The following is a 26947-nucleotide window of genomic DNA, read 5'->3' as shown; positions in this document are numbered from 1 at the left end:
TGTATTTCTTCGTCAAATGTTTGTACACGCACATTTGCAAATGGATGTAAACCCAGCGCATCATGACGAGGAACTTGCCTTCAGGATATAAGCAGTACTAGTGATTAAAATTCGTCCGAAGACCGTACATCTTATTACTCGCCGTCACAACTTAGGCATGGAGGATCATCTGTATATTTCATTTCAAATAACTTTACGTTTTAGGTCTAAATACTGCAACTACCAGTGGGATTCTGAGTATATTCTGTAGACGGTGAGCAAAAGATCACTCCGATCAAAACCGTTCACAGCTCTCATACAAAGAAGAGTTTATTTCTGTCGAACCTTCGAGGCAGCAGTCGACGTAAAATAGATGACTGTATCGGAGACTGGCTTCGCTCAGTTACGTCCCGATGTTTAGTGTGGGGAATAGTGTAACTTCGTGTGCTATGTTAAACCCATATATATATATATATATTCTGTAGCATGTTATATATTGACGTTCATTTGGGAGCAGGAGCGACCTGAAACAACAACAGGACAGTCGGGACCGGTAAGTGCCTCTGAAGTTAGAACAAGGCGCACTAGCACATAGAATTGAAATACGCGGTTGAAGTACAAAAAGGGAAACTCATTACAAAATAGTATTACTCGTTGTTCTGTAGATTCAGATCACATACGGCTTGTTCCTCTTCTTCCAGTGCGTTTTCTCTTTGTTGCCCTCCAATAAGAAAAACAAACTCGCATTAGTAACGTCTCATATGATGATTTTTAATACCATCACACTATCCCCTCTCTCCATGAGACACTTTCCCCAGTGCCTGGTTGTGGACATTGGTATGCTACCCCTCCTTCTGGTGGCACTTCATAATGGCTGATAGCAGTCGGGGGTTGACAAACTGGGTATCTAAGTGCACCGTTGTTCTGTCTGGTTTCAATTGATTGTAGTGTGCTGTTATAACATTGTCTTCAGACCATTGGAGGTTAGGTAGGACGAATCTAGTGGAGGACCGAATAAACACAATTTCATAAGGCACTTGCCAAGGCTAGTGGAAATTACTATATGTTCCTACTGGGGCCAGAGGGCGATGCAGCCAAACACGATCTCCGGGTTTATATACGGTCCCGTTCGCTTGTTGGTTGTACATATCCTTTCGCTGTTTGCTGGCCTTTTGTAGGTTGGTTTTAACTAGGTTATATGCGTTTGCTAGACGGCTGTGAAGGTTACAGATGTATGGTACATGGTCCTGAGCTTCGCATGGCAAAAGAGGCATCTGTATCTCAACAAGTAAGCCTAATTCATGTCCAAAGAGTAAAGTCGCGGGTGAAAATCCCGTGGACCCGTACACCGACGAGCGGTAAGATAAAAGGCATTGAGGCGCCCGAGTTCTCGGTGCACCTGCTCCATAATATTCTCAACTTGTACACGTTGTATTATCAACAGTGGCTGTTTTGACTCACTATAAATAACGTGTTCACATACAATCTCAGAGTGCTCCACTTGGCGCAAAAACTGCGCGTCGCTGAGGAATCATCCTTTAACTCTGCCATAGATGGTTTATCATTTCCATGTAGTTGCCCTTGGTAAATGAACTGCAAATCAAGGTCTGCTGCTTGAATAGGCGGCCAGTCAATCTCGGAGGCTATGCTAAGGACAGCACTAATGGTACAAGGAGAATAAGGTATACGAGACAGAGAATCGGCGTTTGTGTGTCGGCTTCCTGGTCATTATTCGCAAGTAAAATCGAACTCCTGCAATCTCCCCTGCCAGCGCGCTACATGACCTTCTGGTTTGCAAATCGAACGAAGTCACTGTAGTGCATGATGGTCAGTGCGTACACGAAAAGGGCGCAATAGGAAGTAGTGATGAAAATGTTGCAAAAATTTCACCAAAGCCAGCATCTGGCTTAGAATACCTTGTTTCTCTCTTATCTAACCATCCACTAGCGTACGCTATGACCCTCTCCTGTCCATCTTGTGTTGTTTGAGATAGGACTACTCCAGTAGCTGACGATCTAGCATCAGTAATAAGTCTAAACTTACCTCCTTTAGCCGAAGTATCCGGAAAAGCTAGTATGGGTGGAGCAGCAAGACATGACTTCAAGGTGCTAAATACCTGTTGACATTCTGTGGTCCACAAAAATTTCCGTCCTTTATGCGTCCGGCGATGTGGAGGTGTCACCAGGGATGCGAAATCGCAAACGAAACGTCTATAGTAAGAAGAGAGCCACAGGAAGCTGCGAACATCAGCAGATTTCAGCTGTTGCCAGTTAACTATGGCGCTCGTTTTTTCCTTATCTGTTACTACCCCATCTTCCGTAATGCGATATCCTAAAAAGAGTATTTCTTTTCGCAAGAGTCGACATTTGGACGGTTCTACCTTTAAGTTATGCTGCTTGATACGTTGTAGGACTGCCCTCAAGTTGGCGTTGTGCTGTTCAGGCGTGCTGCCATACACAGCAATTTCACCAAAGTAGATCAGGCACTTGTGTGGTACGAGGCTATGTAGAACTGTCTGCATCAGTCGTTGGGAGGTGGATGGGGCATTAGTTAACCCGAAAGGCATTATTTGAGATTCCTAAAGACCATTCGGTACAACGACTGCAGTCTTCTTTCTATCTTGGTGTCGTAATTCCACTTGCCAGTACCGGTATGCTAGGTCTTAAGTCGAAAACCACGGTGATGAAGATGATACAATAATCTTTTTCTCTAGCTTCTCCTTTATCATTGATTCTAACCGAGTCTCATAGTTTACTGGTGGTTGACGTAATGGCATATGGTCACCTGTTAGAATGGAGTGTTGTACCGTGGTCGTCCGATTTCCGGAGATATCCTCCGAGAAAACAGGACTAAATTGTTAAAGTAGGGAAACGGTTTACAGACGGACGTTCTCCGTTATTTTTTCATTAGTTTGTACTTGGTGTATGACTTCAGACACCCCTACATGAGTTGCCGATTTAGTTGCGTTCTTAGGGTGATGTGTCGGTATGGTTACTTCCCCGATTTGTGTTTCTGCCTTGGCTACATGTATAGCGACGTTGTATTTTGACATGAAGTCGACTCCAAGTATTACATCCCACGTGACTGTGGGGCATACCACGAATTCGTGTGGGAATGAGTGTTTGCTTGCCGTTACATCCGACCACACCTTCGAGTGCACCTCCAGAAGGTCACCACCAGCTAGTTTTAGTGCTAAGGAACATGGCTTTTGCCTGTTCTTATGACTAAATATGCATAAAATTCCTTCTCTCACAATGGATACTGAAGCTCCTGTATCCAGTAGAATAGTGGTTTGTAGTCCCTGTAAACCACCAGTTATAGTTATCGAATATACAGATTTAGAATAATATGAAGACAAATGGCAAAACCTAGTCTCACCTTGCTTCCAGGATTTATTAGGCCCACATTTCGGGGCCCTCCGACAAAAGCATTGGCAATAAAAGCATTCCAACTTCCGGTTGTGCTGACTAGTTCGTAACGGTTGTCTATTAGGCCGACATTTGACCACGGAAATAATTTGAGTAGATTCAGATTGATGTGGCACATCAGACTGTTCAATAGCTGTCGATGTCAAATAGAGTGTATTTAAAGTGTTTCATAGCTTGTCCGCGGCTACAGCCTGAAAGACTGTGGTTTTCAGATCCTGCACACTATTTGGTGGCATGTATAAAAGGTGCTGTCGTAGTGCACCCGGCAAAGGCCCTTCTGTAAGTCGTGCGCGTATTGGTTCTTCCAGGACAGAGACGTCTAAGCTAGGGGAGGCTAGAATTGCTGCTTGCTGCAAAGAGTGAAGGCACTCGACGGGCTCTTCACTCATTTTCTGGTGACGTGATAGAGACTGGATAGTCCCTAGTAAGGCGTCCACTGTTAACGAAAAACAGTCGTCCAAAATTTTTCAATTTTGAACAGCTGAATTCTTGTAGCGTTGGCTGTAGCCCTTTGTGCTGCTTCATCGTCTAAGCGCGATAGGAAGTAGTCGAAATGTTCCGTAGTTGGGAGTTTACGTAAATACGTCATTATTCTGATCTTCCAAATAGAGTAGTCTAGTGGAACTCCAAGTAGTGATGGTCGGTGGGGGATTCAACCGCCTGCTGGCTTGCTTGGAATGACCGGTAGTTCACCATAGTTTTCATCGCGTTTTGTCAAAGACGCCTCCATCACCACTTGTAGTACGTTTTATATTGACGTTCACTTGGGAGCAGGAGCGACATGAAACAACAACAAAACGATCGGGACCGGTAAGTGCCTCCGAAGCGCGAACATGGTGTGCTGGCACAACAGATAGGCACGATAAAAAGTCAGAGCCTTTCAAAGGCGCCCGCTGTTTCGTTTTAATGACCTTGAACGGCCTGACAAGAGGCGGTTATTCCGTATTTGAGTTGTTGAGGGTCTTTCGGGTATCCGTTGTGTTGCATGAATATCATGTTTTCTCATATTTGGGTCGTGGTTTGCTGCAGCAAATTCACGAAATCAATGCGACATGCGTTAATCTAGCTTTCTCTGTTTTGTAGTGTACAGTTTGTCCATATTGTTGGTTCGTAACTTGGCCTGGGATACCAATTACCCTACTGAGCCTCACTATCTTTGTTTAAAATTTTTTAGTGTCCAAAAACAGCGTATTGAGAATAACTCAACTGTTAAAGATACTCTGAGTTTGTGTTAATCGTTGTTTTCTCTAAGACTTAAGACGAAATGTAGAGTAACCGGTAAGTCTTAAATGTTCGTAGTACTTCAACTATCAAAGTATTATCGCAAGAAGTAACTTTTTTTAGTAATTAATAAGTGCTGTTTGTAGTGATTCATGTTCTAGAGACATTTCAGTCGACCTAAGCGATGCGTTTCGACGTATATTACTGAACAGGCGTTTCGGAAGCTGGATTAAATTTGATGGTGCGTTAAAGGAATTCCGAAAAGTGTGGAAGAATAATTCTATCCCTTCTCAGACTACCTATAGTCGTTACATTTACGGCGAAAGTAAACTTCTGAAGGACATGAGGTTTCAATACATGTTTGTGGTGTTTCATTGCACATTTGTTCATAGACGTAAACCACGAGGTCTGACAGTGAATAAAAACCGTAAGAACCTTGACTAACATGTGATGTTTAAGGTCTAAGCTTCGAAACTTCCAATCAAGGTTCCGTGTAAAATTAAAAGGTGAGAAATATGTCATAAAATCATATAAGATGCTTCACAATCATCCTTGTAGTAGTTCATGGATGATTTGTGATCCATGGAGCAGAAGATTGTCCTCAGAAGGAAAAAAACTAAAGCCGGTGATACTACAATCAGTATCAGAAGATGAATTAATAGAAAGTATTAAAGATCGAACTGGTATGCAGGTTACTGTTGCTGATGTGAAGAGTATGAAAGCTCAACTCTCCACAGGTAATTGTCTAAAAGTGTATTTTAGGTTTTTGTACACCACTGAAGGTCTTTGATATATTGCGGCGAAACGGTGAACTAAGAGAGTATTAAGAAAATAGATGTTTCACCAGAATCCGGCTTAGTACTTATGATAAATTTTTATAACAAATATCCAGAAGTAATTTGTATTGATTCTACTTACAACAGCAAAAATAGAAAGTATCCGTTTTTAAATTCTACTTTGTAGATATTCGTTATTCCAGTTGGTAATAACGAACAGTTTCGTACGGGTGCGTCCTGTTCTGTTCGCATGGACGCAAAAACATCTTACAGATTAGGAAGTCACGCGATAAATTTACCGTTTTTGGACGACGTTTATTATCAAAGTAGTATTAGTACTGAACTAGACTATAATTACACATACTAACAAAATTTATGATGCAAAAAACTGTACAGTTGTGATATTTATATTTAGATAATCCATTAGACGAATAAACGTGGCAGTAGTTAACATAAAACACAGTTATCGTCTATTTGTAAATTGTTTCTCTACATAATTTTCCATATTTAGAAATTCCCCAAGTTATTCGCCTGCACGGACTTGATTATTCGAAAGGTTCAATCAGTTGACAGAAGTCATAAGTTCTATAACAGAAAACGTAAGGATAGCTCCCTAGCTCACTCAATGCAATTCTGAAAAAAAACAAATGAATAGTGAAACAAACGATCAAACTCCGTTATCAGTGTAAAATTCAGTAAGTAAATGAAACAGCAGCTAACATAATGTACCTATGAGTGTCTTACTTGCTGCAAACAGTACTCTTTATTTTCTAACCCTCCTAGAATTTCATCCAGTTATTTGATGTTAACAAACTGCAGGCACCAAATAAACGGGTTCAGAAACTTTAATCAGTGATATGAAATCTGAGAAAAAAGCAGTCACAACGTTTATAATACTATTAGCAATTCACTGTTTACATAGAATAATGAAATAACTGGTGAGCACAATTTAGATATTACTCATCAACATGCATTAAAACTTTGTTTATGATTTGGTCAGTGACTTCGGATTCTGTTAACAGAAATTTATTTGTTAACCCTTTAACAGACACGTCATAAACTAGTATTAACTACGACATATTTTGGTTACCATACTCAGGACAAACATGCATCGGTTAACTTATGTGGAATATTTGACTAATTTGTGTGGCAGTTACAGTAATGTTATACTCAATTCCTGTATATGTTCAGAAAGGGGGAAGAAGATGCTATCAACGTCAATTTTCGGTCATATAATATTCCTTTCTCAGATACCTTATATAATATGTCAGTTCAGTCGAAAACGATGACAGTTATAATCGATAGAACTATATATATATATATATATATTAGCAAGTTACATAATATTCATAGGCATTTTAATGCTCAATTGCTTCGATCTACATTTTATAAACAACTACCAACACCCATGTTCAGCTCTACCATAATTAGGGAAGTGAGTCATGTGTAAATGAAATTAGAGTTCATTTTGCCTGAAACTCTGATTTCGGTCTATTTTTGACTTGATAAATGGTGAATTTCACTTGCTTGCGTTTGCATTGTCACAAATTAGGCTTACTAAACATACATCTAGGGTGTGAGCATTAAGTACGCCAAGTTACTAAAAGATTGGAATAAACGTTATGTAACCAGCACAAACATTACGAAAATTGACGTGTGACGGCAGAAGTGCTGTGGATAGCTGATAAATAACGACATTCAAAATTCTCGACATGTTACATGTGAGCGAGAACCCATGGCATGACTTTTCGACCATGCCCAACAGATGTATTTTTGAAATTGAAAGATGCGGTCCAAGTACAAAAAGGGAAACTCATTACAAAATAGTTTTACTCGTTGTTCTGCAGGTTCAGATAGCGTGGGGCTTGTTCCTCTTCTTCCAGTTTGTTCGCTCTTTGTTGACCTCCAATACTGAAAACAAACTCGCATTATTAACGTTGCATGTGACGACTTTTTATACCGTTACAATTCTAGCTTCCGGACAGGTCGACCTATTCATTCTTAAACCACATTTTGACCTTGCTGCTTATTGGCTTATTAACACTGACTGTTTCTATATAAGCGTATGTTTGTGCGCATCGTACTCTATTCACCACAAATTCGTGGAATGTTTTTACCTGGCTATAAATATTGACCAATGTTTGGTTAGATCGAGTTGTCTCACTTACCACCTGCAGCGGTAAATATATCGCTGAAATCAATAGTTCTGTAAGTTCTCGGCATTGGACGCTGACAACATTAGTTTTAGTGGACTCACCTAGTTGAAGGCATTTGGTCATGCATCTACACCAGATCACGAGTGAGAACTCCGCGTTCAACTTCTCCTGCGATCACTAGCCAGTTCAGGTCAATTACTTCTCGATATATTGATAGTCTATCAAATATATCTTCCAACCTCCTCGCTTCTGACTTTTGATTTCACTGGGTGGGTGCGACTCAATTATAGGTGTTACTGGTTAACTGTTATCAAACTACAATACCTGTGGAATCTTCAATCACCACTATAGGAGATTTACGTGCCATCTTCACTTCAATCTGCTGCTCCCTTCTCTTTGTATCGTCTCACTGATTGCCTTTTGAAATCAATGAGTGCATGAAATGTATATATTCAAAATCTATCCTCGTAATTGATTTATTTATTCCCGTTGTTCACCAAGTCAGATCAAGCAGCAATCATTTCAACAGGAATCCGAAACGACCTAACGGGAGTCGGATTAAAGGACACAAAACTAGCATTTGACATCTAATGTTTTGAAAATCTGCAACTACACAAGTGACTCATCAAAGGCGATGTTGTCAGGAAACCTCATTCCCATTTGCATTGACCTTAATTAGCGTCTAAAGATCACCAATGCGGCGATCGACATGGATGGTAGAGGTCAACGAGATTTCAACAGTTTAGGCGTGATCGCAGGCATGACACGCGTATTCATTCTGGATAACGCTATTTTTCATAACACCTTACCATTCAATGATCCCAAAAACCAGTCAAACTAGAGGTCAGGAATAAAGGAATTCAAACGTTTATTTGGAAGATCGTCTACCTGTCGAGAAGCAAATGATCGAAGCTGACTAGCCATTGTTAGGGATATGAAGCATAGCGTACCCAAAGGGGATATGGTGAGGATGTTTGGCCGAGCACCTTTAACTAGGGCCTGTTAGGTAGAACTATTTAGGTTAGCAGCAATGTCGAAGGCTTGCAAAACTCTTATTTTGATGATATTTTTGCCTTTACACCCCCGTAACTTACATTCAGTTTACACCTCGCTTTTAATACAGAGCGTGGATAATCCTATGTTGATAAACAGTTCTACAGACATCACAGGTAACTGGCCAAAATAAGTGTTCTCAATCGGCAACAGGATAATACTAGTACGAACACATTGAAGTAGTGCAGAGCGGAATTACTGCTACATGCGCTTGTCCATAAGTGTCATTGAAAAGAGATGTTTTTTTCATAGATTTGTATAACTTTATCATGTTAAGTTATTTAAATACAAACTGTTAGCCTACTTACAGTGCATTTCTAGGTCTCAATCATTGCTTTAACGCATCCTGAATGATCTTCAAAGACTGAGATACCATATATTGAAAAAGAAAAAAATCCTTCCTCACCATATTTTTCAATCACTGAACAGATTTCCAGGTCAAGTCGGAGTCAATTTGAGTTTTCCACGGTGAACGACGTAGGTATGAGTGAGTAGCTCCAAAATGTATTTCGATGTCATGAGTCCCCGTCCCTTTATCGGAATACTATAAGTGATGCTCGTTTACCTTCAAACTACAATCCTTAGTTCATACAACCCCTTCTACACACACTAGTCACTGTGACCATTAAAGAACTCAATGTCTTTGGTCTGTTAACCGAGCTTGATACAGGCGAACCCACGGAACCCGATGAGATTTCCACTAGGCTACTAAATGTGTTAACAAATCTTGCCGCAAATCCCTCAAGCATATGTTTTAATTTATTTGGAGCCCTGGGTCGATTACCAAAAGACTGAAAGAATGCTACAGTACGTCCTGCCTTCAAAATAGGTACGCAACATTAACTTGGGAACTATCAACCCGTAAGCTTAACTAGCATGATTGTTGAAATTTTCCAAAGGATTACTCCGAAAAAGTTGTCTAAGTATCTAGACGAAAGCTGGATTTAGAACAGGTTACTCATGTTTCACAAACGTATTAGTAGCCCGTGAAAGCTGGTGCGCTATTAAAGATAAAAAGTTGTCCGTATATGTAGCCTAGAGTGACTTCAGTAAAGCCTTTGACAAAGATCCTCACAACCGTCTGTCATACAAGTTAAGTAACATCGGGGTTAGAAGCATTTTATTAATGTGGATAAAAGGCTTCCTAGCTGGGTGCCGATAAATAGTACGGATAAACCCAAAGTTGACTTGCTGGGAAACTCTGCTTAGCGGAGTGCCTCAGGGTACAGTTTTGTGGCAATACTGTCTTCATAATCTTGATACGATAACTTTTCACTTAAAGTACTCATTCTGGTTGTATGTTTAACTGGATAGCATGTAATGTCACACTTGTAGCGGTGAACAAATCAAAATCATTAGCTCTTTTGGTCTTCCATAGTTGGTGCCGACTGCATTAGTTTTAATGAACTCAACTGATTGAAGGCGCTTGGTCATGCATCCGCACGAGTGAGTATGCCGTGCTCCACTTCTCTTACAATTCTGGCTATCTCGGATTAATCACTTCTGGATATATCGATATTCTATCAAATATATCTTCGAGCTTCTGACTTCTGATTTCATTGGGTTGGCTACTTGTCAAGCCGTTGACAAACTCCGAATACTTGTGGCACTTTTACTCTTGTATGTAAATGACCTTTCGAGCCTCCTATCAACATCGGTTTTGTTATGTGCTGACGATGTTAAAATATAGGGTGACAAAAAATAGAGGTCATAGTTTGGAGCTTCAAAATGACCTGGAGAAATTATCTGAAAAGTCTAGAATTTTACAGTTCCCGATAAATACTCATAAGTGCATTGCAGTGCATATTGGTCAACAAGGTACAGATATATACACGATGAATGACAGTGAGCTACCTGTAGTCCAGGCACATAATTACTTGGGAGTCATTTTTAGCCAAGACTTAAAAGCTACTGTACACTGCTGTGCGATGGACGCCACAGGTTCTAGAACCGTGTAGTCAACACTTGGGGTCTTTCGTCATGTCGATGTTAAGGCCAGTCCAACTCTGTATACATTATTCCTGCATCCTAAATTCCATTATTGCATACAAGCAGTTAGGCCTTGCTTAAAAAGAGACAGCAAACTGCTGGAAAAGGTTCAAAGGACCGCTACTACGCTGATTTCCGGAGTATCAAAGTTCCTGTGTGATTCTCGACTAACTAAACTAAACCTATTTTCATTGTTGTGTCGAAGAACCAGAGGTGACTTGGTCACAGTTTTTAAAATACTTGATGGTGAATTTACACCTAATACACCCTCATTTTTCTTGTCTTCCGAAACGGAGAATTTACGGGGACGCTCCAAAAATGTTCACAAGCCCAGAACAAAATACTTGTCAGCTGACTGTCGAATCGTCAACGAATAGAACTCACTACCTCAGCACGTGTTTGAAGTTGGATCTGTCGACCTTTTCAGAAGAAAGTTCGATCTACTGAGAGATTACCTTTGCTAGGACCAACACAGGTCACTTAGCCTCCTGTCCTTTTGAAACTGAAAACTGGAAGAAGTGATGGACTTTCTGTTTCTTGAGAATCACACCTGGATAGTGAGAGAGCTATCTCGGTGACATAAAGGTGTGCTTCTTGTAATGTTCCTTCCGAGCCTTATTGATAAAATAAATCAGTTGATGATAGTGAAATGATCACAGAGTAACACTGAGGGTAGTCACCCTCAAAACCTAAGGTAAATGTTGTGTCTTGTTGTAGAAAACCCTAAAAGTGGCTCTGTTACTATCGCCTTTGGTAGCGGGTTCCACAAATTATAGATTCTTACCACGACAAAGCGTGAACATAATTTCGCATTTAGTGTGGAAATGATTTAGCGATATACTGTGGCCAGGGGTATTGTGAAGGACGTGATACATTTGGACCATATTCCCCTCACATTTTTGTACTTTACAGGTTTACTAGTTGGAGCTTTCTGACAATCTAAATGTTATTTGCATCTCATTCCTAGAATCCGTTTAGTTCCGCCCCTTGGAGAACTTGACAAAAGGAAAACATTCCCCTTCAAGAGTGAAGATGCTGGTATTTCTCAGGCGGTTTCTTAGGCACTGAAGGTGGTTTTAAATACTTCTGTAATCAAGATGACTGACGAACCCGAAGACAGAGTTTACTATGTTGGTTTAATAATGCCAAAGATAAGAGACACTTGGAGTACCAAAAAAAAGTGAAATTGAGTTCTATTATAGTGGCGGAAAGTGTGATGCTGGAATCACCCCCAAAGTAAGGTGCAGATAGTTTATCGTCAGTGCTTGCTATTACCGATGTACATTTGTTAAAATAGCTGTAGATGTTTCTATTGGTCCAGTCATATACCCTAAGTCTTTTGAAGAGACAAGATAGCATTTGAACCTAAAGTCTATTGCATAGTCATAAGATCATCTGCGTTAAGCACTGTTTTCGAGGCTGTGAAGGACGGTCAAATTAGTATCTTGTGATTAATTTTGTTACCATTTGCACTTATTATCAATTCTCACAATTTGTAACATTACCATTATTGCCTGTAAAATTGTCGTTTAAAAAACATGGCTGTAAGATCCAAACTAAGTTTGGCTGAAGAATAACTGTCTGGATGAGAAGAGATGCGTGGACCTCAATTGAAGTCAGAACAAGGCGATTGGGGAAAAACAGTTCTAAATTTCATCATAAATACAAATGTACAATTTTATTTAAACAAATATTACCACTCAGTTATTCGACCAACAATTGTTCCCACAATAGTCGATCTAAATTACATAAAATAGACAAGATAAGAAAATTACCGAACGCACCAAAAATAAGTGCTATTCTACCTTTCTGGATGGATCAAGTAAAAATCCGTTCAAAAGACAATCGTTTGTTGCTTTATAAAACAAAGTGTTTCTAACTCTGGAAAAAGGCTTCAATTCACAACCAAAATGCACGATCCCAGTCAACTCAAGCAACACAATCAAAGAGGGAACAATCAATATGGCTGCCGCCAAGATTAAATATAAACTAAAACAACATAGATACAGTTCAGAAAGAAACAGAAACTCAGTGAAAGCGAAAGAGAAAGGTGAGAAAACTATTATGAAATGAAGCAATACAATCTCGAATAGCATCAAAAAGACTAACAAAATGTACAAGTAAAGAAACCTATGAGAAAAAGCTGCAAATGTATGCATGGAGGGATTTTCACACACAAAACCTTCAGAATGGATCCTACAATGGACTTTGGCTTTCCGTTTCGGTTTGTGAACATACATAACATGACCGATTGGCTGTCGCTCACAAAAACTCTGCTGTACACATAGATTGTTCTAGTTTCTGGATAAACGAACCTAATAATTCTTCGCAAGCTGAATTCCCTCCTTATCACTTTTGGTTTATTGACCCTGACTGTTTTTATATGATTGTATGTGTTGGTTGCTCATCCTTTTCATCAAATGTCTGTAACTTAGTTTTGGTCTGACTATGGGTATTGAGTTACTCTTGATTTGGTTCACATTCCTTCTCCGACCTCTTTCGCTTCTCCCTCTAGTTTTTGCGTTCTCCCTTTCGTTTCCCTAGTTATCTGATCAAATCAGTGAAAGCACGAAATATACGTATTCAAAAACCGTCCCCGTATTCGACTCTTTTCTTTATTTCGTTGTTCAATAGTGCGGCTCCAGTCAATGAGTACATCCGAAGATAGAAATATTTCGATGATAATCAGCATATAATGCAACAGGAGTCAGATACAGGGTCACTATAAGTGGAAAAGGAGAGGGAAGGTTGTAGCAGATTTTTGTAATTAGTTTTGTTACTATTTGCAAGACAAATCTATTTTAACTGTCCCACACAAGGCCAAAATAATGAACAGATCGTGAACAAATACCTCATTTGCCATTTAAAAAAGGGGCCAAACGGAGTGAAAAGAACTCTAACGGCTAGTAACTTTTCTCGAAATTAAACCTAAAACCATTTTACTGGCCAAACATTTAAGCCATCTGGCTTAAGTTGAAATAGGTTGACAAGTTTAACTCGAAGAAACATGGGTTAGCATGGTGAAAGATTGGGCAAAGTTTATTAGAATGAGATGTATTGACATACGTTTATGAGGAGAATACGATTGGTATAACGGAAACAATCATTATTGTAACCAATTGTACCAGTGATTGTTTTACTGTACCTGTTTGTTTAAGTGTACAAAAACACACTTTCTTCCGTTGTCTGTGACCTTGCACGAACTCGCATACGCTTGGTAGTTCCGCTCGTAAACTTTGATACGATCCCGTTATTCTTTCGATACCACGAGATCGCCAACAAATATTTCTTATTACAATCGTCAACAGCCTTCTGGTCTTTTGCTTACGGAGGGATCCAACCTAATATCTGTAGTGGCGATCATATTCAATTGCAACTCGACGCCAGATACTTAGGTATAAGAAGATGACAATTATTGGTATGTAATAGGATCTGAGTATTGTGGACAACTCTTAAATAGTACTGCCTAATTTTACGCTTATGGATCTCACAAGCCATTCAGAGAGAAACTGCTAGGGACCAGAGCCCCTTTTATATGTTGACTCTGCATAGTGTCTTTCAGCCCACGTAATGTACGTGATCATGATCAGCCATGATTTTTCACCCTCATCAATAGAATAGAGTCATATTGTTTGATACTGAATAAAAGAAGAGACCTAGGGTTTATAGCCGTTTCTAGGTTGATTGATGGAGAAGCATGTGCTCGTTGTTCTGCTTAGGATTCACGTGATTTTATCACCTATTCTTGAGCACAAGTAGAATCAGGTTTAGATGTTTCCTTCGAAACCGACTGAACTGATTTTACGGGGAATAGTCCATGCTTGCTTGTGGAATTATGATCTACTTCGTTACTAGTACTGCTCCAATAATAGACCTAATTCTAAAATTTTAGGTTTGTTATGTTGTAACTGCCCAATCTATAAGATCTTACTTGTAAGTCACATCATTGTCTACACTGACTCGTCTTGTCGTAATCATCACCAATATATGATGGAGAAGATATGTAAGCTGGAGATAACAATATATTTAATATGAATAGAAGCTACACAAGGGTGATCATGCCTGTAAGGCCGAGCCATGCCATTCAATGGATTTGAATTAATTGAATTATTTCCTCCCGCCTTTTCCGTCGTTGAGTTTTTCTGAGCGTTAAATATTGAATATCTATCTCCTTAGATGTTTCATGTTCAGCTTTGAGGGTTGTGATTTTAGGGCCCAATGCCACTACATGCTCACAGCTTTCGCTACTTGCGGTTTAGCATCCAAGCAAAAGCAACTCATTTGTTTATTATTAAGTCTGTTAGAACACTGGGTGGGAGGACATGACACCGGCAAGGAAAGGTGGCTTCATTTAAAGGCTTTCCCAAGGGGTCTATCATTTATTCTATGAATAATGTTGGTTGGACTTTCTCGATATTCGTGTGCCTGTAGTAAACGGAGTGGAACTGTTAATTTACTCCGTATTAAAATTAAATCCTACAGGGAGCATAAAGTCGTTATGTTGAATATGGTAGTATTAAGTGGTATTCTGTGACTACATATATCGTGTTTATATATGTATTGTTGCAAATAGTGTCCAATAGAATTATTGATTCCGTTCACCAGTGAAATTAATTATGGCTTTTGCTGTTCAGCAGTACTGCTAAATTTGAGTAACCGAGGCTTGAGATCAACAATAACGAATTTTGTATCTTGAGTGGTTGTTTGTTCTGTTCTATGGTCGCGAGGGTACAGGGGAGTTTTGAATGCATCATTTTCCATTCTCATTATTTGATTTGCATAAGCCGAACTTAAGGGTTATATACCTCTATTTGTGTGAGGGGGTTCATTTTCAGTTTATTTCATGCAAGTTGAAGGCGAGTTTTTATCGGCGGTTAATTACACTTGAGGAAATGCTGCAGATGTCTGCACCAGATAACGAACAGTCATCACTGGTGGTGTATTACTAGCAACGCGTCTAAATAAGTCACTGATATTATAACAGTGGTAGTAGATCTGAAGTTCGTACAGCTGGAAAGTTTCCCCCATTTCTTCGATGGTTTGATGAGTGCTACATGGTAGTGTTGAATGTTTCATTTCAGTCCCGAACTTATGACATATTTCCTTATTCTATTAGGAATTTCTGGCACGACAGGAATATAAAAAATATTTTCAGAGAGCTCTAGAAGTTCAAAGTGAAATCAGTAATGAAATGTGCTTTAAACTTCAACGCATATCTACCCAACGAGCGGGAAATGCCCCTAAGTGAAGGATACAGTTTACGTTATTGACATCAAAATTATTTATTTTAATCCTGGTAAAAACTTGGTTCTTTTCATTGCTCACGAAGGATCAAACCGAAAAGAATGCTTTATGGAAATACAGTCTAGACGTAAATACCACGGAACTTGTAGTACGCTAGATTCAACAGTTTGAAGGTCAATTGGGAGGTATTTCAAGGTGCGTATTTTGACCCCTACCGCGGTGCCTTTTGATTTTAAGTTATTAGTTCGTCGGTTGGTTAGATTGTTACTGTTAATTGAGCTGTAACAGTTAGTCCGAAGCTTATCGAGCAGGGAATTTATGCTAGTCTCATTGGGGAATTACCCTAACAGCGATTCCAGTTAACAGTTTGAGTTGCACATTACGCTCGTGTAGCGAGTTACACTATTTGTTTCTGGTTTCGATTTCCGGATTGTCTTAATCCGAGGCTTTCGTTACTTCTGAACGCTGTTTTTTGCCTTCCTTAATAAGTGTAAGGGCGTTGTGTGCTTTGCTGAGTCAGCTGGTCATCTTTCCTCTTCTCTACCTACTCTTCTCACGCTACTCTGTGTTCTCCCCCAGTATACAAAGTCTCTTCTGGCCAAACTCAAACCACTACAACTTGCGGCTGTTGTTGTAAGTTATCCAAACAGATGATGCTAAGGCTCTGTCCTCAGTGGTTTTTTTTTCTATTTTCTTACATCGTATCCCTTGCCTCTGGCCACAAATGCCCTGGTACGGCCGAGAGTGGGGAGAGTTAGCTCTCCCTCTCGAAATGCTCTCACATGGCCACGCGTATATAGCCTCTGCCAAGGAAGTCCTACTCACTGCCTTCTCATGGCGGGGGTGTTGTTTACGAAAGTGAGAGAACGAAAAGCAAATATCCGGCGCATTAACCAGGTTGGTGGACACGGAAAGTCCACCTAGAGGAGTTGGAAAACCCTGATTCTAAACCAATGGTGCACATGGGTTTCGGTATCCTGAGGGAACAAATGGCGTATGGATTAATCGTTGGTCACCGGCTACCATGGGACTGCATCTCTTGACGTTGCTCCACTGCCTTGTGGATTAGACCTTTAGGTCGAAGGCTTGGGATGTGGCCCCCTAAGAAAACCACCTGTTTCAGTTTGGGCACCTGGGCAGTATCACAGTCCCTACACAAATCAAATGAGATTTGTGTGGCGCATATATATCTGGTGCCCCTCTGTACCAATATTTATGTTTAAATAAAATAAAAAAATCTAGTTTCTGGTCACGTACCTGTAAAAACTCATGGTTCCTCATACTTTCGAACTGGATTCGGGTTTTTAAGACCTAATTTTTGATTTCTATTCTTATGTCTGTGGTCTACATTGTTGTCGGTTCTAGTTGTTATTCATCACTCACCACATTTGCTCTTGGTCTGTTTTCAAGATTCAATCAATATATTTGGCATAACTTCAGCCTAAACGTTAAGCTAATGATCATTGGACCTTTCTCTCTAATAGAAATTATTTGTTTGATCTAAGCACCATTCCAAAGCCCGAATCGCGGCTACAGATGCTACTTTAATGTGGATGTGCAGCTTGTGTATGTTAATTATCCAGTTGATCTGTGTTGGCTTGGCCACCTGCTTCTTTAGCTCTTGCATCGTCAGACAGGTCTTTTAAAAAGTAATAAAACTAGAGGTAGCAACTCGGCTTCCGAAAACGAAGTTATGCCTATGACTTTTCTCTTAGTTTACCAGCACCTGCAATGATTATGCCTTACCACAACAAAAGTAGGGGATTAGAAAAGGTCGATCATAAAAATGGTGATCCTTCCTTGCAATTATGTTTTAACAACTGATTATTCCCAGGAAGTACAAACTTTGAACATAATGTCTATCTCAAAGACTCGGTATCACAACGATAAATACAAATGCCCTGGTACAGCTGAGAGTGGGGAGAGTTAGCTCTCCCTCTCGAAATGCTCTCAAGTTACCACGTGCATACAACCACTGCCAGGGAAGTCCTACTCACTACCTTCTCGTGGCGGGTGTTGTTTATGAAATTCAGAGGACGAAAAGCGAATGTCCGGCGCTCTAACCGGGTTGGTGGACACGGAAAGTCCACCTAGAGGAGTTGGAAAACCCTGATTCTAAACCAATGGTGCACATGGGTTTCAGTATCCTAAAGAGACAAATGGCGTATGGACCAATCGTTGGTCACCGGCTACCATGGGACTGCATCTCTTGACGTTGCTCCACTGCCTTGTGGATTAGATCTTTAGGCCAAAGGGTCCGGGTGTGGTTTCCCAAGAAAACCGCCTACTTAGGTCTGGGCGCCCCGTCAGTATTCCAGACCTCACAAATCGAGTGGTTTATGTGGCGCATATCTATTTGGTGCCTTTTTGTAGCCGTGTTTATGTGCTTAAATAAATAAATACAAATCGACAAGATTTCCATCAACTGTGTTTAAAGAGGCTTGATCGCAAACTGTCACTCTCGAAGTCTATGTTTGAACCTCAATCATTCTTTAGTGAAAGCATTCATTTCTATGATTTTCCCGGCGTAATAATCATAACAGGCGAATCCTTGAGATACATGGAGATGACAAAGCTGGAAATCTATACGAGGAAAAATTAGCTGTTCTATGTAAAAATTGTTCATTCTGAAGAAGGTTGTTATTATATCCCATCAGTTTTATACACTGTAGTATCCGCCTCCTGTTTTAATCAGATTACGAAAGACCAATGGATTTTAGAAACCCAAAGCAAATTGTTAATTGCTGGAAAGCTCATCCCTTCAGGCTCAAGGAACCATGGAGAGCGACCATAACTTAAGCCTAGACTAAAATAAAGTGCATGCATTGACCGTGACCATTAGTGGACAATAAAAGCAAAAAAGGGACAGCGGGTGTAAGCAACCAAACACCTATCCTAACACACACAAACAGGTCTTGTTAAATCAGTCACCAGTAAGATTATTCCGGAAAAACAACTATTGTACACTCAGTTCAGGTGAGCAGATCCAAGTGTCTGAGATGTTTGTAATATTGACTGCAGTGAAAATATGTTGAAAGAAAGCTTAAGGCGACCGAACCAAGGCATCGCATCTGTCCATGAAGTTATTGGCAGCTGATCTAAGCTAAACTGATAGGTGTAAACCACCTGGTTGAGGTTCGCGTTATAAACACATTCAGTGGTTCAGGTTGTTGGGTAATGGGATTCAGAATCAATCAAGGTGGTTTAGATGCACTCACCTTTCCTCTCGATCTTAAGTTTCAGTAGTTCTTCATATATACTCATTCCTTTGGGAACCATATTCCTAGTGTTTAGTCTTTCTCACTACCAGTGTCATTACAGTTATTCTTATTCGTTTGCTATTCGATTCGTCAATCGTATATCTCGATTTGATATGGGGAACTTAGCTAATCTCCACGTGTTATATTCTACAATAATCATAACTAACTTAAAACGCGAACGTAAGTCACGATGAATAGTCTTACTCAAGCTCTGGGATATACTTATTTCCTTCGTTTTTTTATGCCTGTTAGATTGGAATTTCGATCATACGATCAGTTACCTTAGTTACTGACAATAAATAAAAATATATCAACTGGCTACTTGTTATGATTGGTAAAGTCGAAAATCTTGCTGCAAATAAGCTTCTGCATGGATTCAGGTTAAAAAGAGTAAGTCTTTTTTATTGTGTTGAGTATCCTTTTAGTCTTTCGAAGTGTCAGAGCTTCGATTACTAGCTGCTGAGCTTGAGCACCAGAAGTCGGGTGCAAAATACTTGCACTTGGCACGAGATGATCCAAACAAAACATTCAGGTCAGGTTAGATGTTACTTAATTTATTGTAGATCAGTGTTCAACTTAGGACTGTTCCACACGACGATTCTGGTGTTTTTCATGTTTTAGAACATACTGTTCTTTGCGGATCCCAAAAGTATCCTTGCCGTGATCCGTTCATGAAGATGACCCATAGAAGTCAAGCTACATTCATGAATGCTCTTACTGGTAAATTATATGCGAATGGCAACTCACTTTTTCTAGCCAGCGATTGGACTATGTACCCATTCAGCACAATGAATGATACCGATTTCCAGAATCTTTTAAAGGTCTATCTAGATGCTGTTTTCCGACCTAAAATCGAAGAGCTTGATTTTATGTAGGTTTGGGTGACTTTTAATTCTGAGTTTTAGGCAAGAAGGATGGCGTTTAGAACCAGAAAACCTTAAAGATTTGACATCAAATCTGGTTTTGAAGGGCGTAGTCTTCAATGAAATGAAGGGTGTATTTGTGAGTTTCTTGAATTTTCTTTTTGTCCGTATACAGTAGTTTCTAAAAACCTGTCAACTTAGCCTCTAAACTCACTACGCATTATTAACTTCATGTGATACTTGAATTTTATTCTTTTTCAATAAGATGTTAATCCGACTCATTTCAGATGCTTGAGTACTAGATTTGTAAATGTAGTACTATTTAACTTCTTAAACGTTAGTTGGAAAAATAGGGCTCGATCCAGCATCCTGTTGACCACAGCCTAACTTCAACAGATTCATTTATTCTTGCTAGTTTTAGTTACATCAATTCATTTTATTAACTTGGTTGTCGAAATCTCTCCCGAAACGTAAATTCCATATAGGCTTTATACATCTGCTTATCGCACATAGTTTGGGATTACTAATAAAAAACTAACCAGTTTGCTGAAAAATGTGTCTGTACACTTATTTAATGTCTGTTTCCTTGTCATACTACGCTTCATCTATTTTAAAGTTACATTAATGCTTGTTATGAGTAACATTTGAAGTTGGCATGTTTACCTTCTCCGCTTCGATTCTCATCATGCTGCCTGTCTGAGCAAACGAGTGCCTGAAATAAATTCGTCCAACTTAGTTCGTATTTGGCTTTTTATTACCACCGTCGCCCAAACAAGGTTAACCTAGGTGGAATATACAAAATCAAACGAAGGATTTATGTTCATGGCTCATTCGTCGTTCGTTCGTCACAGCGTCAGATTTCGAACAATAAACCGTCGTTTCGTCGAGTTCATAAATGAGGCTTACAAATTCGACTCATTTCCCCGTTTTTGTTTTCAGTTGCACAACAAATGTTATTTCTTTTCAGTCTAACTCACTGAATCGTTTTGCTCAAACTATCCAAAACAATTTGTTTCCGCAAACTTACGGTTTTGTTAGTGCAGGGAGTCCAGAACGTATTCCAACACTAACGTACGAGTATCTGAAGGAGTTTCACAATAAGTATTACCATCCGAGCAACTCATGGTAAGTATTCAGTAAGTTGTGTAGTTCAGTGTCAATATTTTTTCTTGCTGGGGAGGTTTCAGTTTGCTTGCCGTTACTATCTTGCTTAAATTTTTTCACTGGTCTATATTCAAATAAAAAAATTAAGAAATGATTACAGGTATCAAATTTATAGTTAAGTTTTCATAGCAGTTGAGTCAGCATTAAAATTTTGTTCAAAGTGGCGTCACTAACTCTTATTAGTTACAGTATCATTTTTGAGTTGGTGTGTCTTGCCTAGCAGGTCATTGTAATTCCTATCTACTCACTGACGGATTGCAGCCCAGACCCGATTGAGGATAAGTTTCACAACCAATTAAATCACACCAGTAAAGCGCGTTTGACATATTGTGCTGCTATCTGGGTTATTGAATGCTGAAGTCGAGCTTCTAGGCACAGAGTAGAGTCGATTGGGTGGCTAATAAAAACATAATAATCGCAAGTTGGATAATGGCGATTGCCTCATGCTGTTCTTTGCAATCCACAATCTGTTTATGTTCAGCCTAGTTCCCCGCACAATTGTTGCTACTATCCCAACTTGGGCCATTCCTTTGCAACTCATTCCTGAGGTCAGATTGATCACATTGCGACCAGCCACTTCTGGTATGCTCGTTTACAAGGCTGTCACTACTTTCGGAGTATATATCTAGATTCTGATCACACCCTGATTTGCCTTGATATTATCTTGCGCTCGTGTTGTCAGCAACGTAATCGTTGTGATTGAATCGATGCAACCGAATCGGCTGCAACTTGTGTTTCATTCAAGTATCCCTGTCAGGCTCAAGTCTAGCTATCACCAGTCAACCGAAAAGTGTAAATGGGGACTGGCTGCATATGCTTGATAATGGCAAGTGAGGTCACTCGCGGCTTTGCGAAACGTCTTGCTTATAAGCATAGAGTTTCTATAAGCTCCATACGACCTCTTAGAGCACATCGATCTACTCTAGTGGATCACAAGCTTGATGCAATATGTAGACCTGTACCTCGAAGAATTTCTTATAGCATGCCTGAGAACCAAGTAACTTAGTGATCAACGCACGGTAATGAGTTGAAAGCACCAGGTGCATCTAGTAACTCCCAGGTCACTAGCAAAAAAATATCCGGTGTCAGTGAAACAGTTCGTGAGGTTGATGATACGCCAATCAGTAGTAACCTTCAAACGCAAGTTTCCATCTAGGTCGGAGATGTAATGATTATATATTCACTTTTCTTTGAATGCTACAGCATCAAACTTACTGACAGTAGTTGTTGAATTTCATGACAGGAGCCCCTTCAATTCGTTGGACAGGACTATGGCTTGAAAGTGTTAGTAGAACAAAGTTGTATCTAAAAATTCTTTTCACATATTAAAGAGCTCTACTCAAAAACACCTCAGTCACACTGAAGCCATTCAACTACTTCTCCCTTATTGTTGCAATCCAGAAGTGGAGTGAGACGGTTTCTCAATCTCCTTATTTCTCTCCAACTCTGCCACCGACATTCTGGAAACTGTTCCGAAGTACGTGATAATGGTGTGGATCTTTATCCCAGGAAAAGGATTTTCGACTTCGAGTATGCGGGTAACGTCGTCTTACTGCACGATGATATGCTATGCAAATACTATTTAGTTAACCGGCAGTGTCCTGAAGGACTGGATGTATTTTGTATCTTTCGAATGGAAATTACTTTTAACAGACTGTCGCAGCGCATATATATCTGGTGCCCCTCTGTACCAATATTTATGTGTTTAAATAAATGAATAAAATAGTGTAAATCAGAGCGTTTTATGTCAATTATTGTTCTCTGTGGTGCTATTGTGGTGTCGGTCTCTCTGTATTAAGTTGAATTCACAACAGTTTGATGAAAGTAGCCCTCTGCTAATTAAAGATGTTCATCGACCATATACAAAGATTGTTGTCTTTGAAGGATTTCTTACATCTTATGCCTATATCGCGTTAGAAATGGCGAGCTTCGTCAATGTGTGTCCGGTCGCAATGATGATAATTCAGTTGGTGTTACAATCCGTCCACCCACCTGTGTGTTAAAATTATCCACTGTAATCATTACATCTAAACATAACTGGAAGAAACCCACTGTTTAATTAGTTTGAGCTACAATTAGTGAGAGCCCAGGCAAACTATGACGAGACGATTTCGGGAATCCCTGTCCTTGCAGACTCTTATATAGGTAAAAAGCGCAAGAAAGGCCATTGACTGAAATCTATTCGAGGTGTCTTTTACTTTGGAAATTAGTGGTAAGTCTACATCATCAAGAAAATTTGTGGAGTCTCTAGATACACGAAAGGTGAATCATGTTGGCTTCCTAAATTGGCTGGATCAGATAAAGTGAACATTCTCGCCTCGATCTTGTATATGGGTTTTGAAGATACTGTATATGCCAGAAGCACGAGTTTCTAGCTCCTTGTCTTATGAAGCCTGTTATTCTGTTTTATGCAGTTCGGAAGTTAGGGGTTTATTTATGGATAGTTTTTGCTGTTTAGGTCCTTAGTTTTCAGGCCTTATAACTTACACCGAAATTTCATGGAGGGTAGATGAGATGTGCTATTTGTAAGTTAAATCTTTTTTAACCTCAGTTTATCATACTCAACTTAGGGCCTGACGCAAACGAGTTAGCCAAAGTCTCCATACATATTGAGACATCAAGGAACATATTTTCCAGCCAATTTAATTCGATTAGATCCCCATGATGCGAAAGTTCGACCATGGAGTTAGTGGATTACGTACTATATGGCAGTAAAATTATTCTGTTAATACTTCCGATTGTCGTCTGCTGTGTAATGATTGTCATTTCAGTAGCTTACTGGTTTTGATATTCCCTAGCCTAATAAGTGTTCTCTCTCAGGGCTGAAGTGCATGAATAGTGGAATTACTGACTATATAATCCTTCAAACAGCTTTAATGCCTAGAAAATAACCGGTTACTCTAATTATACGTCCATGATTTTAATATGATTGGGCAGTAGTTAGTACATGAGTATTTGCTTATTTGCTGAATCAGAGTCGGTTCATGTCATTCAAATTAAAGATCCCCACCTAGCAGCCCATGTATTAATTATACTTTACCTTTTGGATTTGTACAAGCAGTAAAAAGTTAAATTGCAGTACTATTATGATTTTGAATATGTTGTACTCTTCAAAACAACTGTTGTCACATTAACACGCTTTATGATCTTCACTGTTAGTCAGGGCGTATGCATTTTGATGATCGATTAAGTACTTAATGATCTAATAGGTTAGGATTTATTGGTTTGGTAATTCTTCACACGAAAAGCATATTCGTCGTTATCACTCTAGTTTTCTCATTCGGAGTCTCGTATTTGTTAGTCTCGTGAGATGTTTACCGGAAGAATGGCCAAAACTAATTTCGATACTTCACATGTGATTTTTTCTACTTTCAGTTTCTATACTTATGGTAATGTAAACCTGGAACAATGTCTTGAGTATCTTGATTCAGAGTATCTTCAACATTATAATTTTTCACTTGAAAACAACTCAGTACCATTAGAATGTATGTGGGATAAACCCGTAAGTTCCTCCACTTTTTGGTTTCGTTTACTGGTCTGCTGTAAACTTTCATGTTGATGAATTCGATTTAAAATTCTAAGCTTTTGTCAATATTGTGATATGAAACATAAAAGAGCGTTATGAGTGTTATGGAGGAGGTTTTCTGTGACGTGATTTTAGGAAATTTTCACTTGTCAAAACCAATGAATGGAATACTAATCGATGGATAGACGCAATGATATGTCGTGGAGGAGTGTTGGCTTCTCATGAGACCGTATAATTGACTTAGGCCCCCGAATGATTAGAAATAAAAAACAGGACCATTAACCAGATGAATGGATCTTCATATAATAGAATAACATATTTGTATGCGAAATATGGACACAAAATAAACATAATAAAATGCCATATGCGATAAGAGAAAATTAGCTTTTAGGTCACTCATTCTCCAATCGATTATGACTTGACTGTTACGTCTAATCTTTTGACATTGTATCAATAAGACTATATTTATTCAGAATATTTTAATCTTATTTCTTTTGAAAATTAATCACTTTCTTTAGTTGGAATGTATATGGACAACATTCATACTGTAAATTATGCCTTAGTACTGCAAAGATTGAAAAAAAATTATGCTTAATTTCCTCCAAACCTTCTCATATAACGGCTGCATTATATCCTCTTATAAGATATGCTCACTGCTTTCATGCTGTCAAAATACTTCCATATATGTATGATATCGGAAGATTGTACAACTAAGAGTCTGTAGAAGTAATCAGAGACCGTTCGGGTTCTAAACTGATGACGACCCTCCTGTCTCTTCTAAATGTCTCCTTCATGAACAATAATATCTCTTTTACGACTGAATAGGACCTTGGTTATATTTTTGGTCAAACGGTATGGCTTAGTATGTTATTCTTGCTTGTTTGTTGTTTGACTTCATGGAACAATGGTTTAGCTACTCAAGCCCTCAACTTTCATTTATTAGAAATCAGGTTTGAACTACGCTTCATCTTTGGTCCAGGTTTCCGGGTATTATCACTAACATCCACATAAAAGGTGATTCAGCTGAATACATGAACCTGTACGTAGTTACCCTTTTATATTAACGAATTATATATGATTTCCCATTTTCTACACTATCCTTGGATATTTCAGCAAATTTCAGGTCAGTCTTTGTTCTTCCTTGTTTTTCGGCTTCCTCCAGAGTTGGGTTACTCATTAAGTTTTAGTTATACTGTGTTTGTATGATTTAATCGATTTGATCAATGTGTTTATCCGATAACCTAATTAATACATTTGGTCTTGTAAATTACTTTTTGTAGAGATTAGTTCAGTTGACATGTGAACCAGATCCAATGAATCCCCACCCAGATCGTGAATGTTGTGTATCTCTTAGCTTCCGTTTGGTTGAGTAAGTTTACATTATTTACACTTGGACTAACAATAAACTGAAGCTCTGGAGATGAGCTAATTTATAATAATTTAAGTAGAGAGTTTTCAGCAACTCAGAATCGAATGAGTCCCTATCATCCATTGGATACCAAGAAATGAGTTATCGGATAGTTAAAAATCCGAGTAAAATTAAAAACAAAATTAGGGTTTATATTGGTTGAGACTGTCGTTATATTTCTTCTCGACTTTGTATCTACATGAAATGTTCCTGGTTTCCTCAAATAAGTACAGTTTCATTCATATTAATTAAATATTCAGTACCATCGCTAAATTAACTACTATGAATCCGGGGTTCATCTTCTTGTACTAACGTGGTATGGCAACTTGGACCGATGCATATATGTGCCTGGTCCTACGTTGTAGCTGACTGACTCAGTACCATAACGTTTGAGCTTTCACATTTGAAAGCTTTGTTTTTAACTTATGTATTACGTAAATTAACTTAGTTTTCAGATGACATTATTGGTATTTATTTTCCTCTTCAATGTGATTGATAACTAGTTTCGTCAAGTCTTCTTGTCTTGTTTCTATTAGTTCACCCAAAGTTTAATGGAATTAAAATATGAACAGTGAGTTGAAACACTATTATTGTAGGATGGATATTTCTTTAAACTGTATGATCTTTTCACATACGCCAACAAGCCCACCAATTTACTAATTTTCTTCTCAAACTCGAACATATACACATTGCCATGTCATTTAACCTAGCGATTACAATATCGACAAGATCCGATTAGCTTTAAAAATCTGTAACTAATTGTTCACTTTGGTGGCAGCCTAAGTAGTTCACCAATGACTGTGATCTACAGTAAATGGTATTTGTATGTCTTTAAAAAGGAATATTTATGTTTTTTTGGATTGCAGATAGACTTTACTGA

The 26947-nt window shown here is 39.0% G+C and overlaps 1 protein-coding gene across 1 annotated transcript in view; it reads left to right on the top strand.

The window, feature by feature from the left end:
- Window positions 1-19356: 19356 nt before the first annotated feature.
- Smp_146140 (eupitrilysin (M16 family)) overlaps window positions 19357-26947 on the top strand; it is a 30089-nt gene continuing 22498 nt past the window's right edge. Inside the window, exons 1-8 of the mRNA XM_018788643.1 lie at window positions 19357-19496; window positions 19532-19638; window positions 19675-19826; window positions 19863-19977; window positions 20012-20108; window positions 20937-21094; window positions 24509-24635; window positions 25178-25206. Coding sequence (XP_018654165.1) covers window positions 19434-19496; window positions 19532-19638; window positions 19675-19826; window positions 19863-19977; window positions 20012-20108; window positions 20937-21094; window positions 24509-24635; window positions 25178-25206 — 848 coding nt within the window. The 5' untranslated portion in view covers window positions 19357-19433. The remainder of the gene's footprint in view (window positions 19497-19531; window positions 19639-19674; window positions 19827-19862; window positions 19978-20011; window positions 20109-20936; window positions 21095-24508; window positions 24636-25177; window positions 25207-26947) is intronic.

This window comes from Schistosoma mansoni, chromosome W (assembly GCF_000237925.1).
Source record: "Schistosoma mansoni strain Puerto Rico chromosome W, complete genome".
Classification (NCBI taxonomy): domain Eukaryota; kingdom Metazoa; phylum Platyhelminthes; class Trematoda; order Strigeidida; family Schistosomatidae; genus Schistosoma; species Schistosoma mansoni.
Note: the sequence above shows the minus strand (reverse complement) of the source record. Positions and strands in the feature narration are given on the sequence as shown.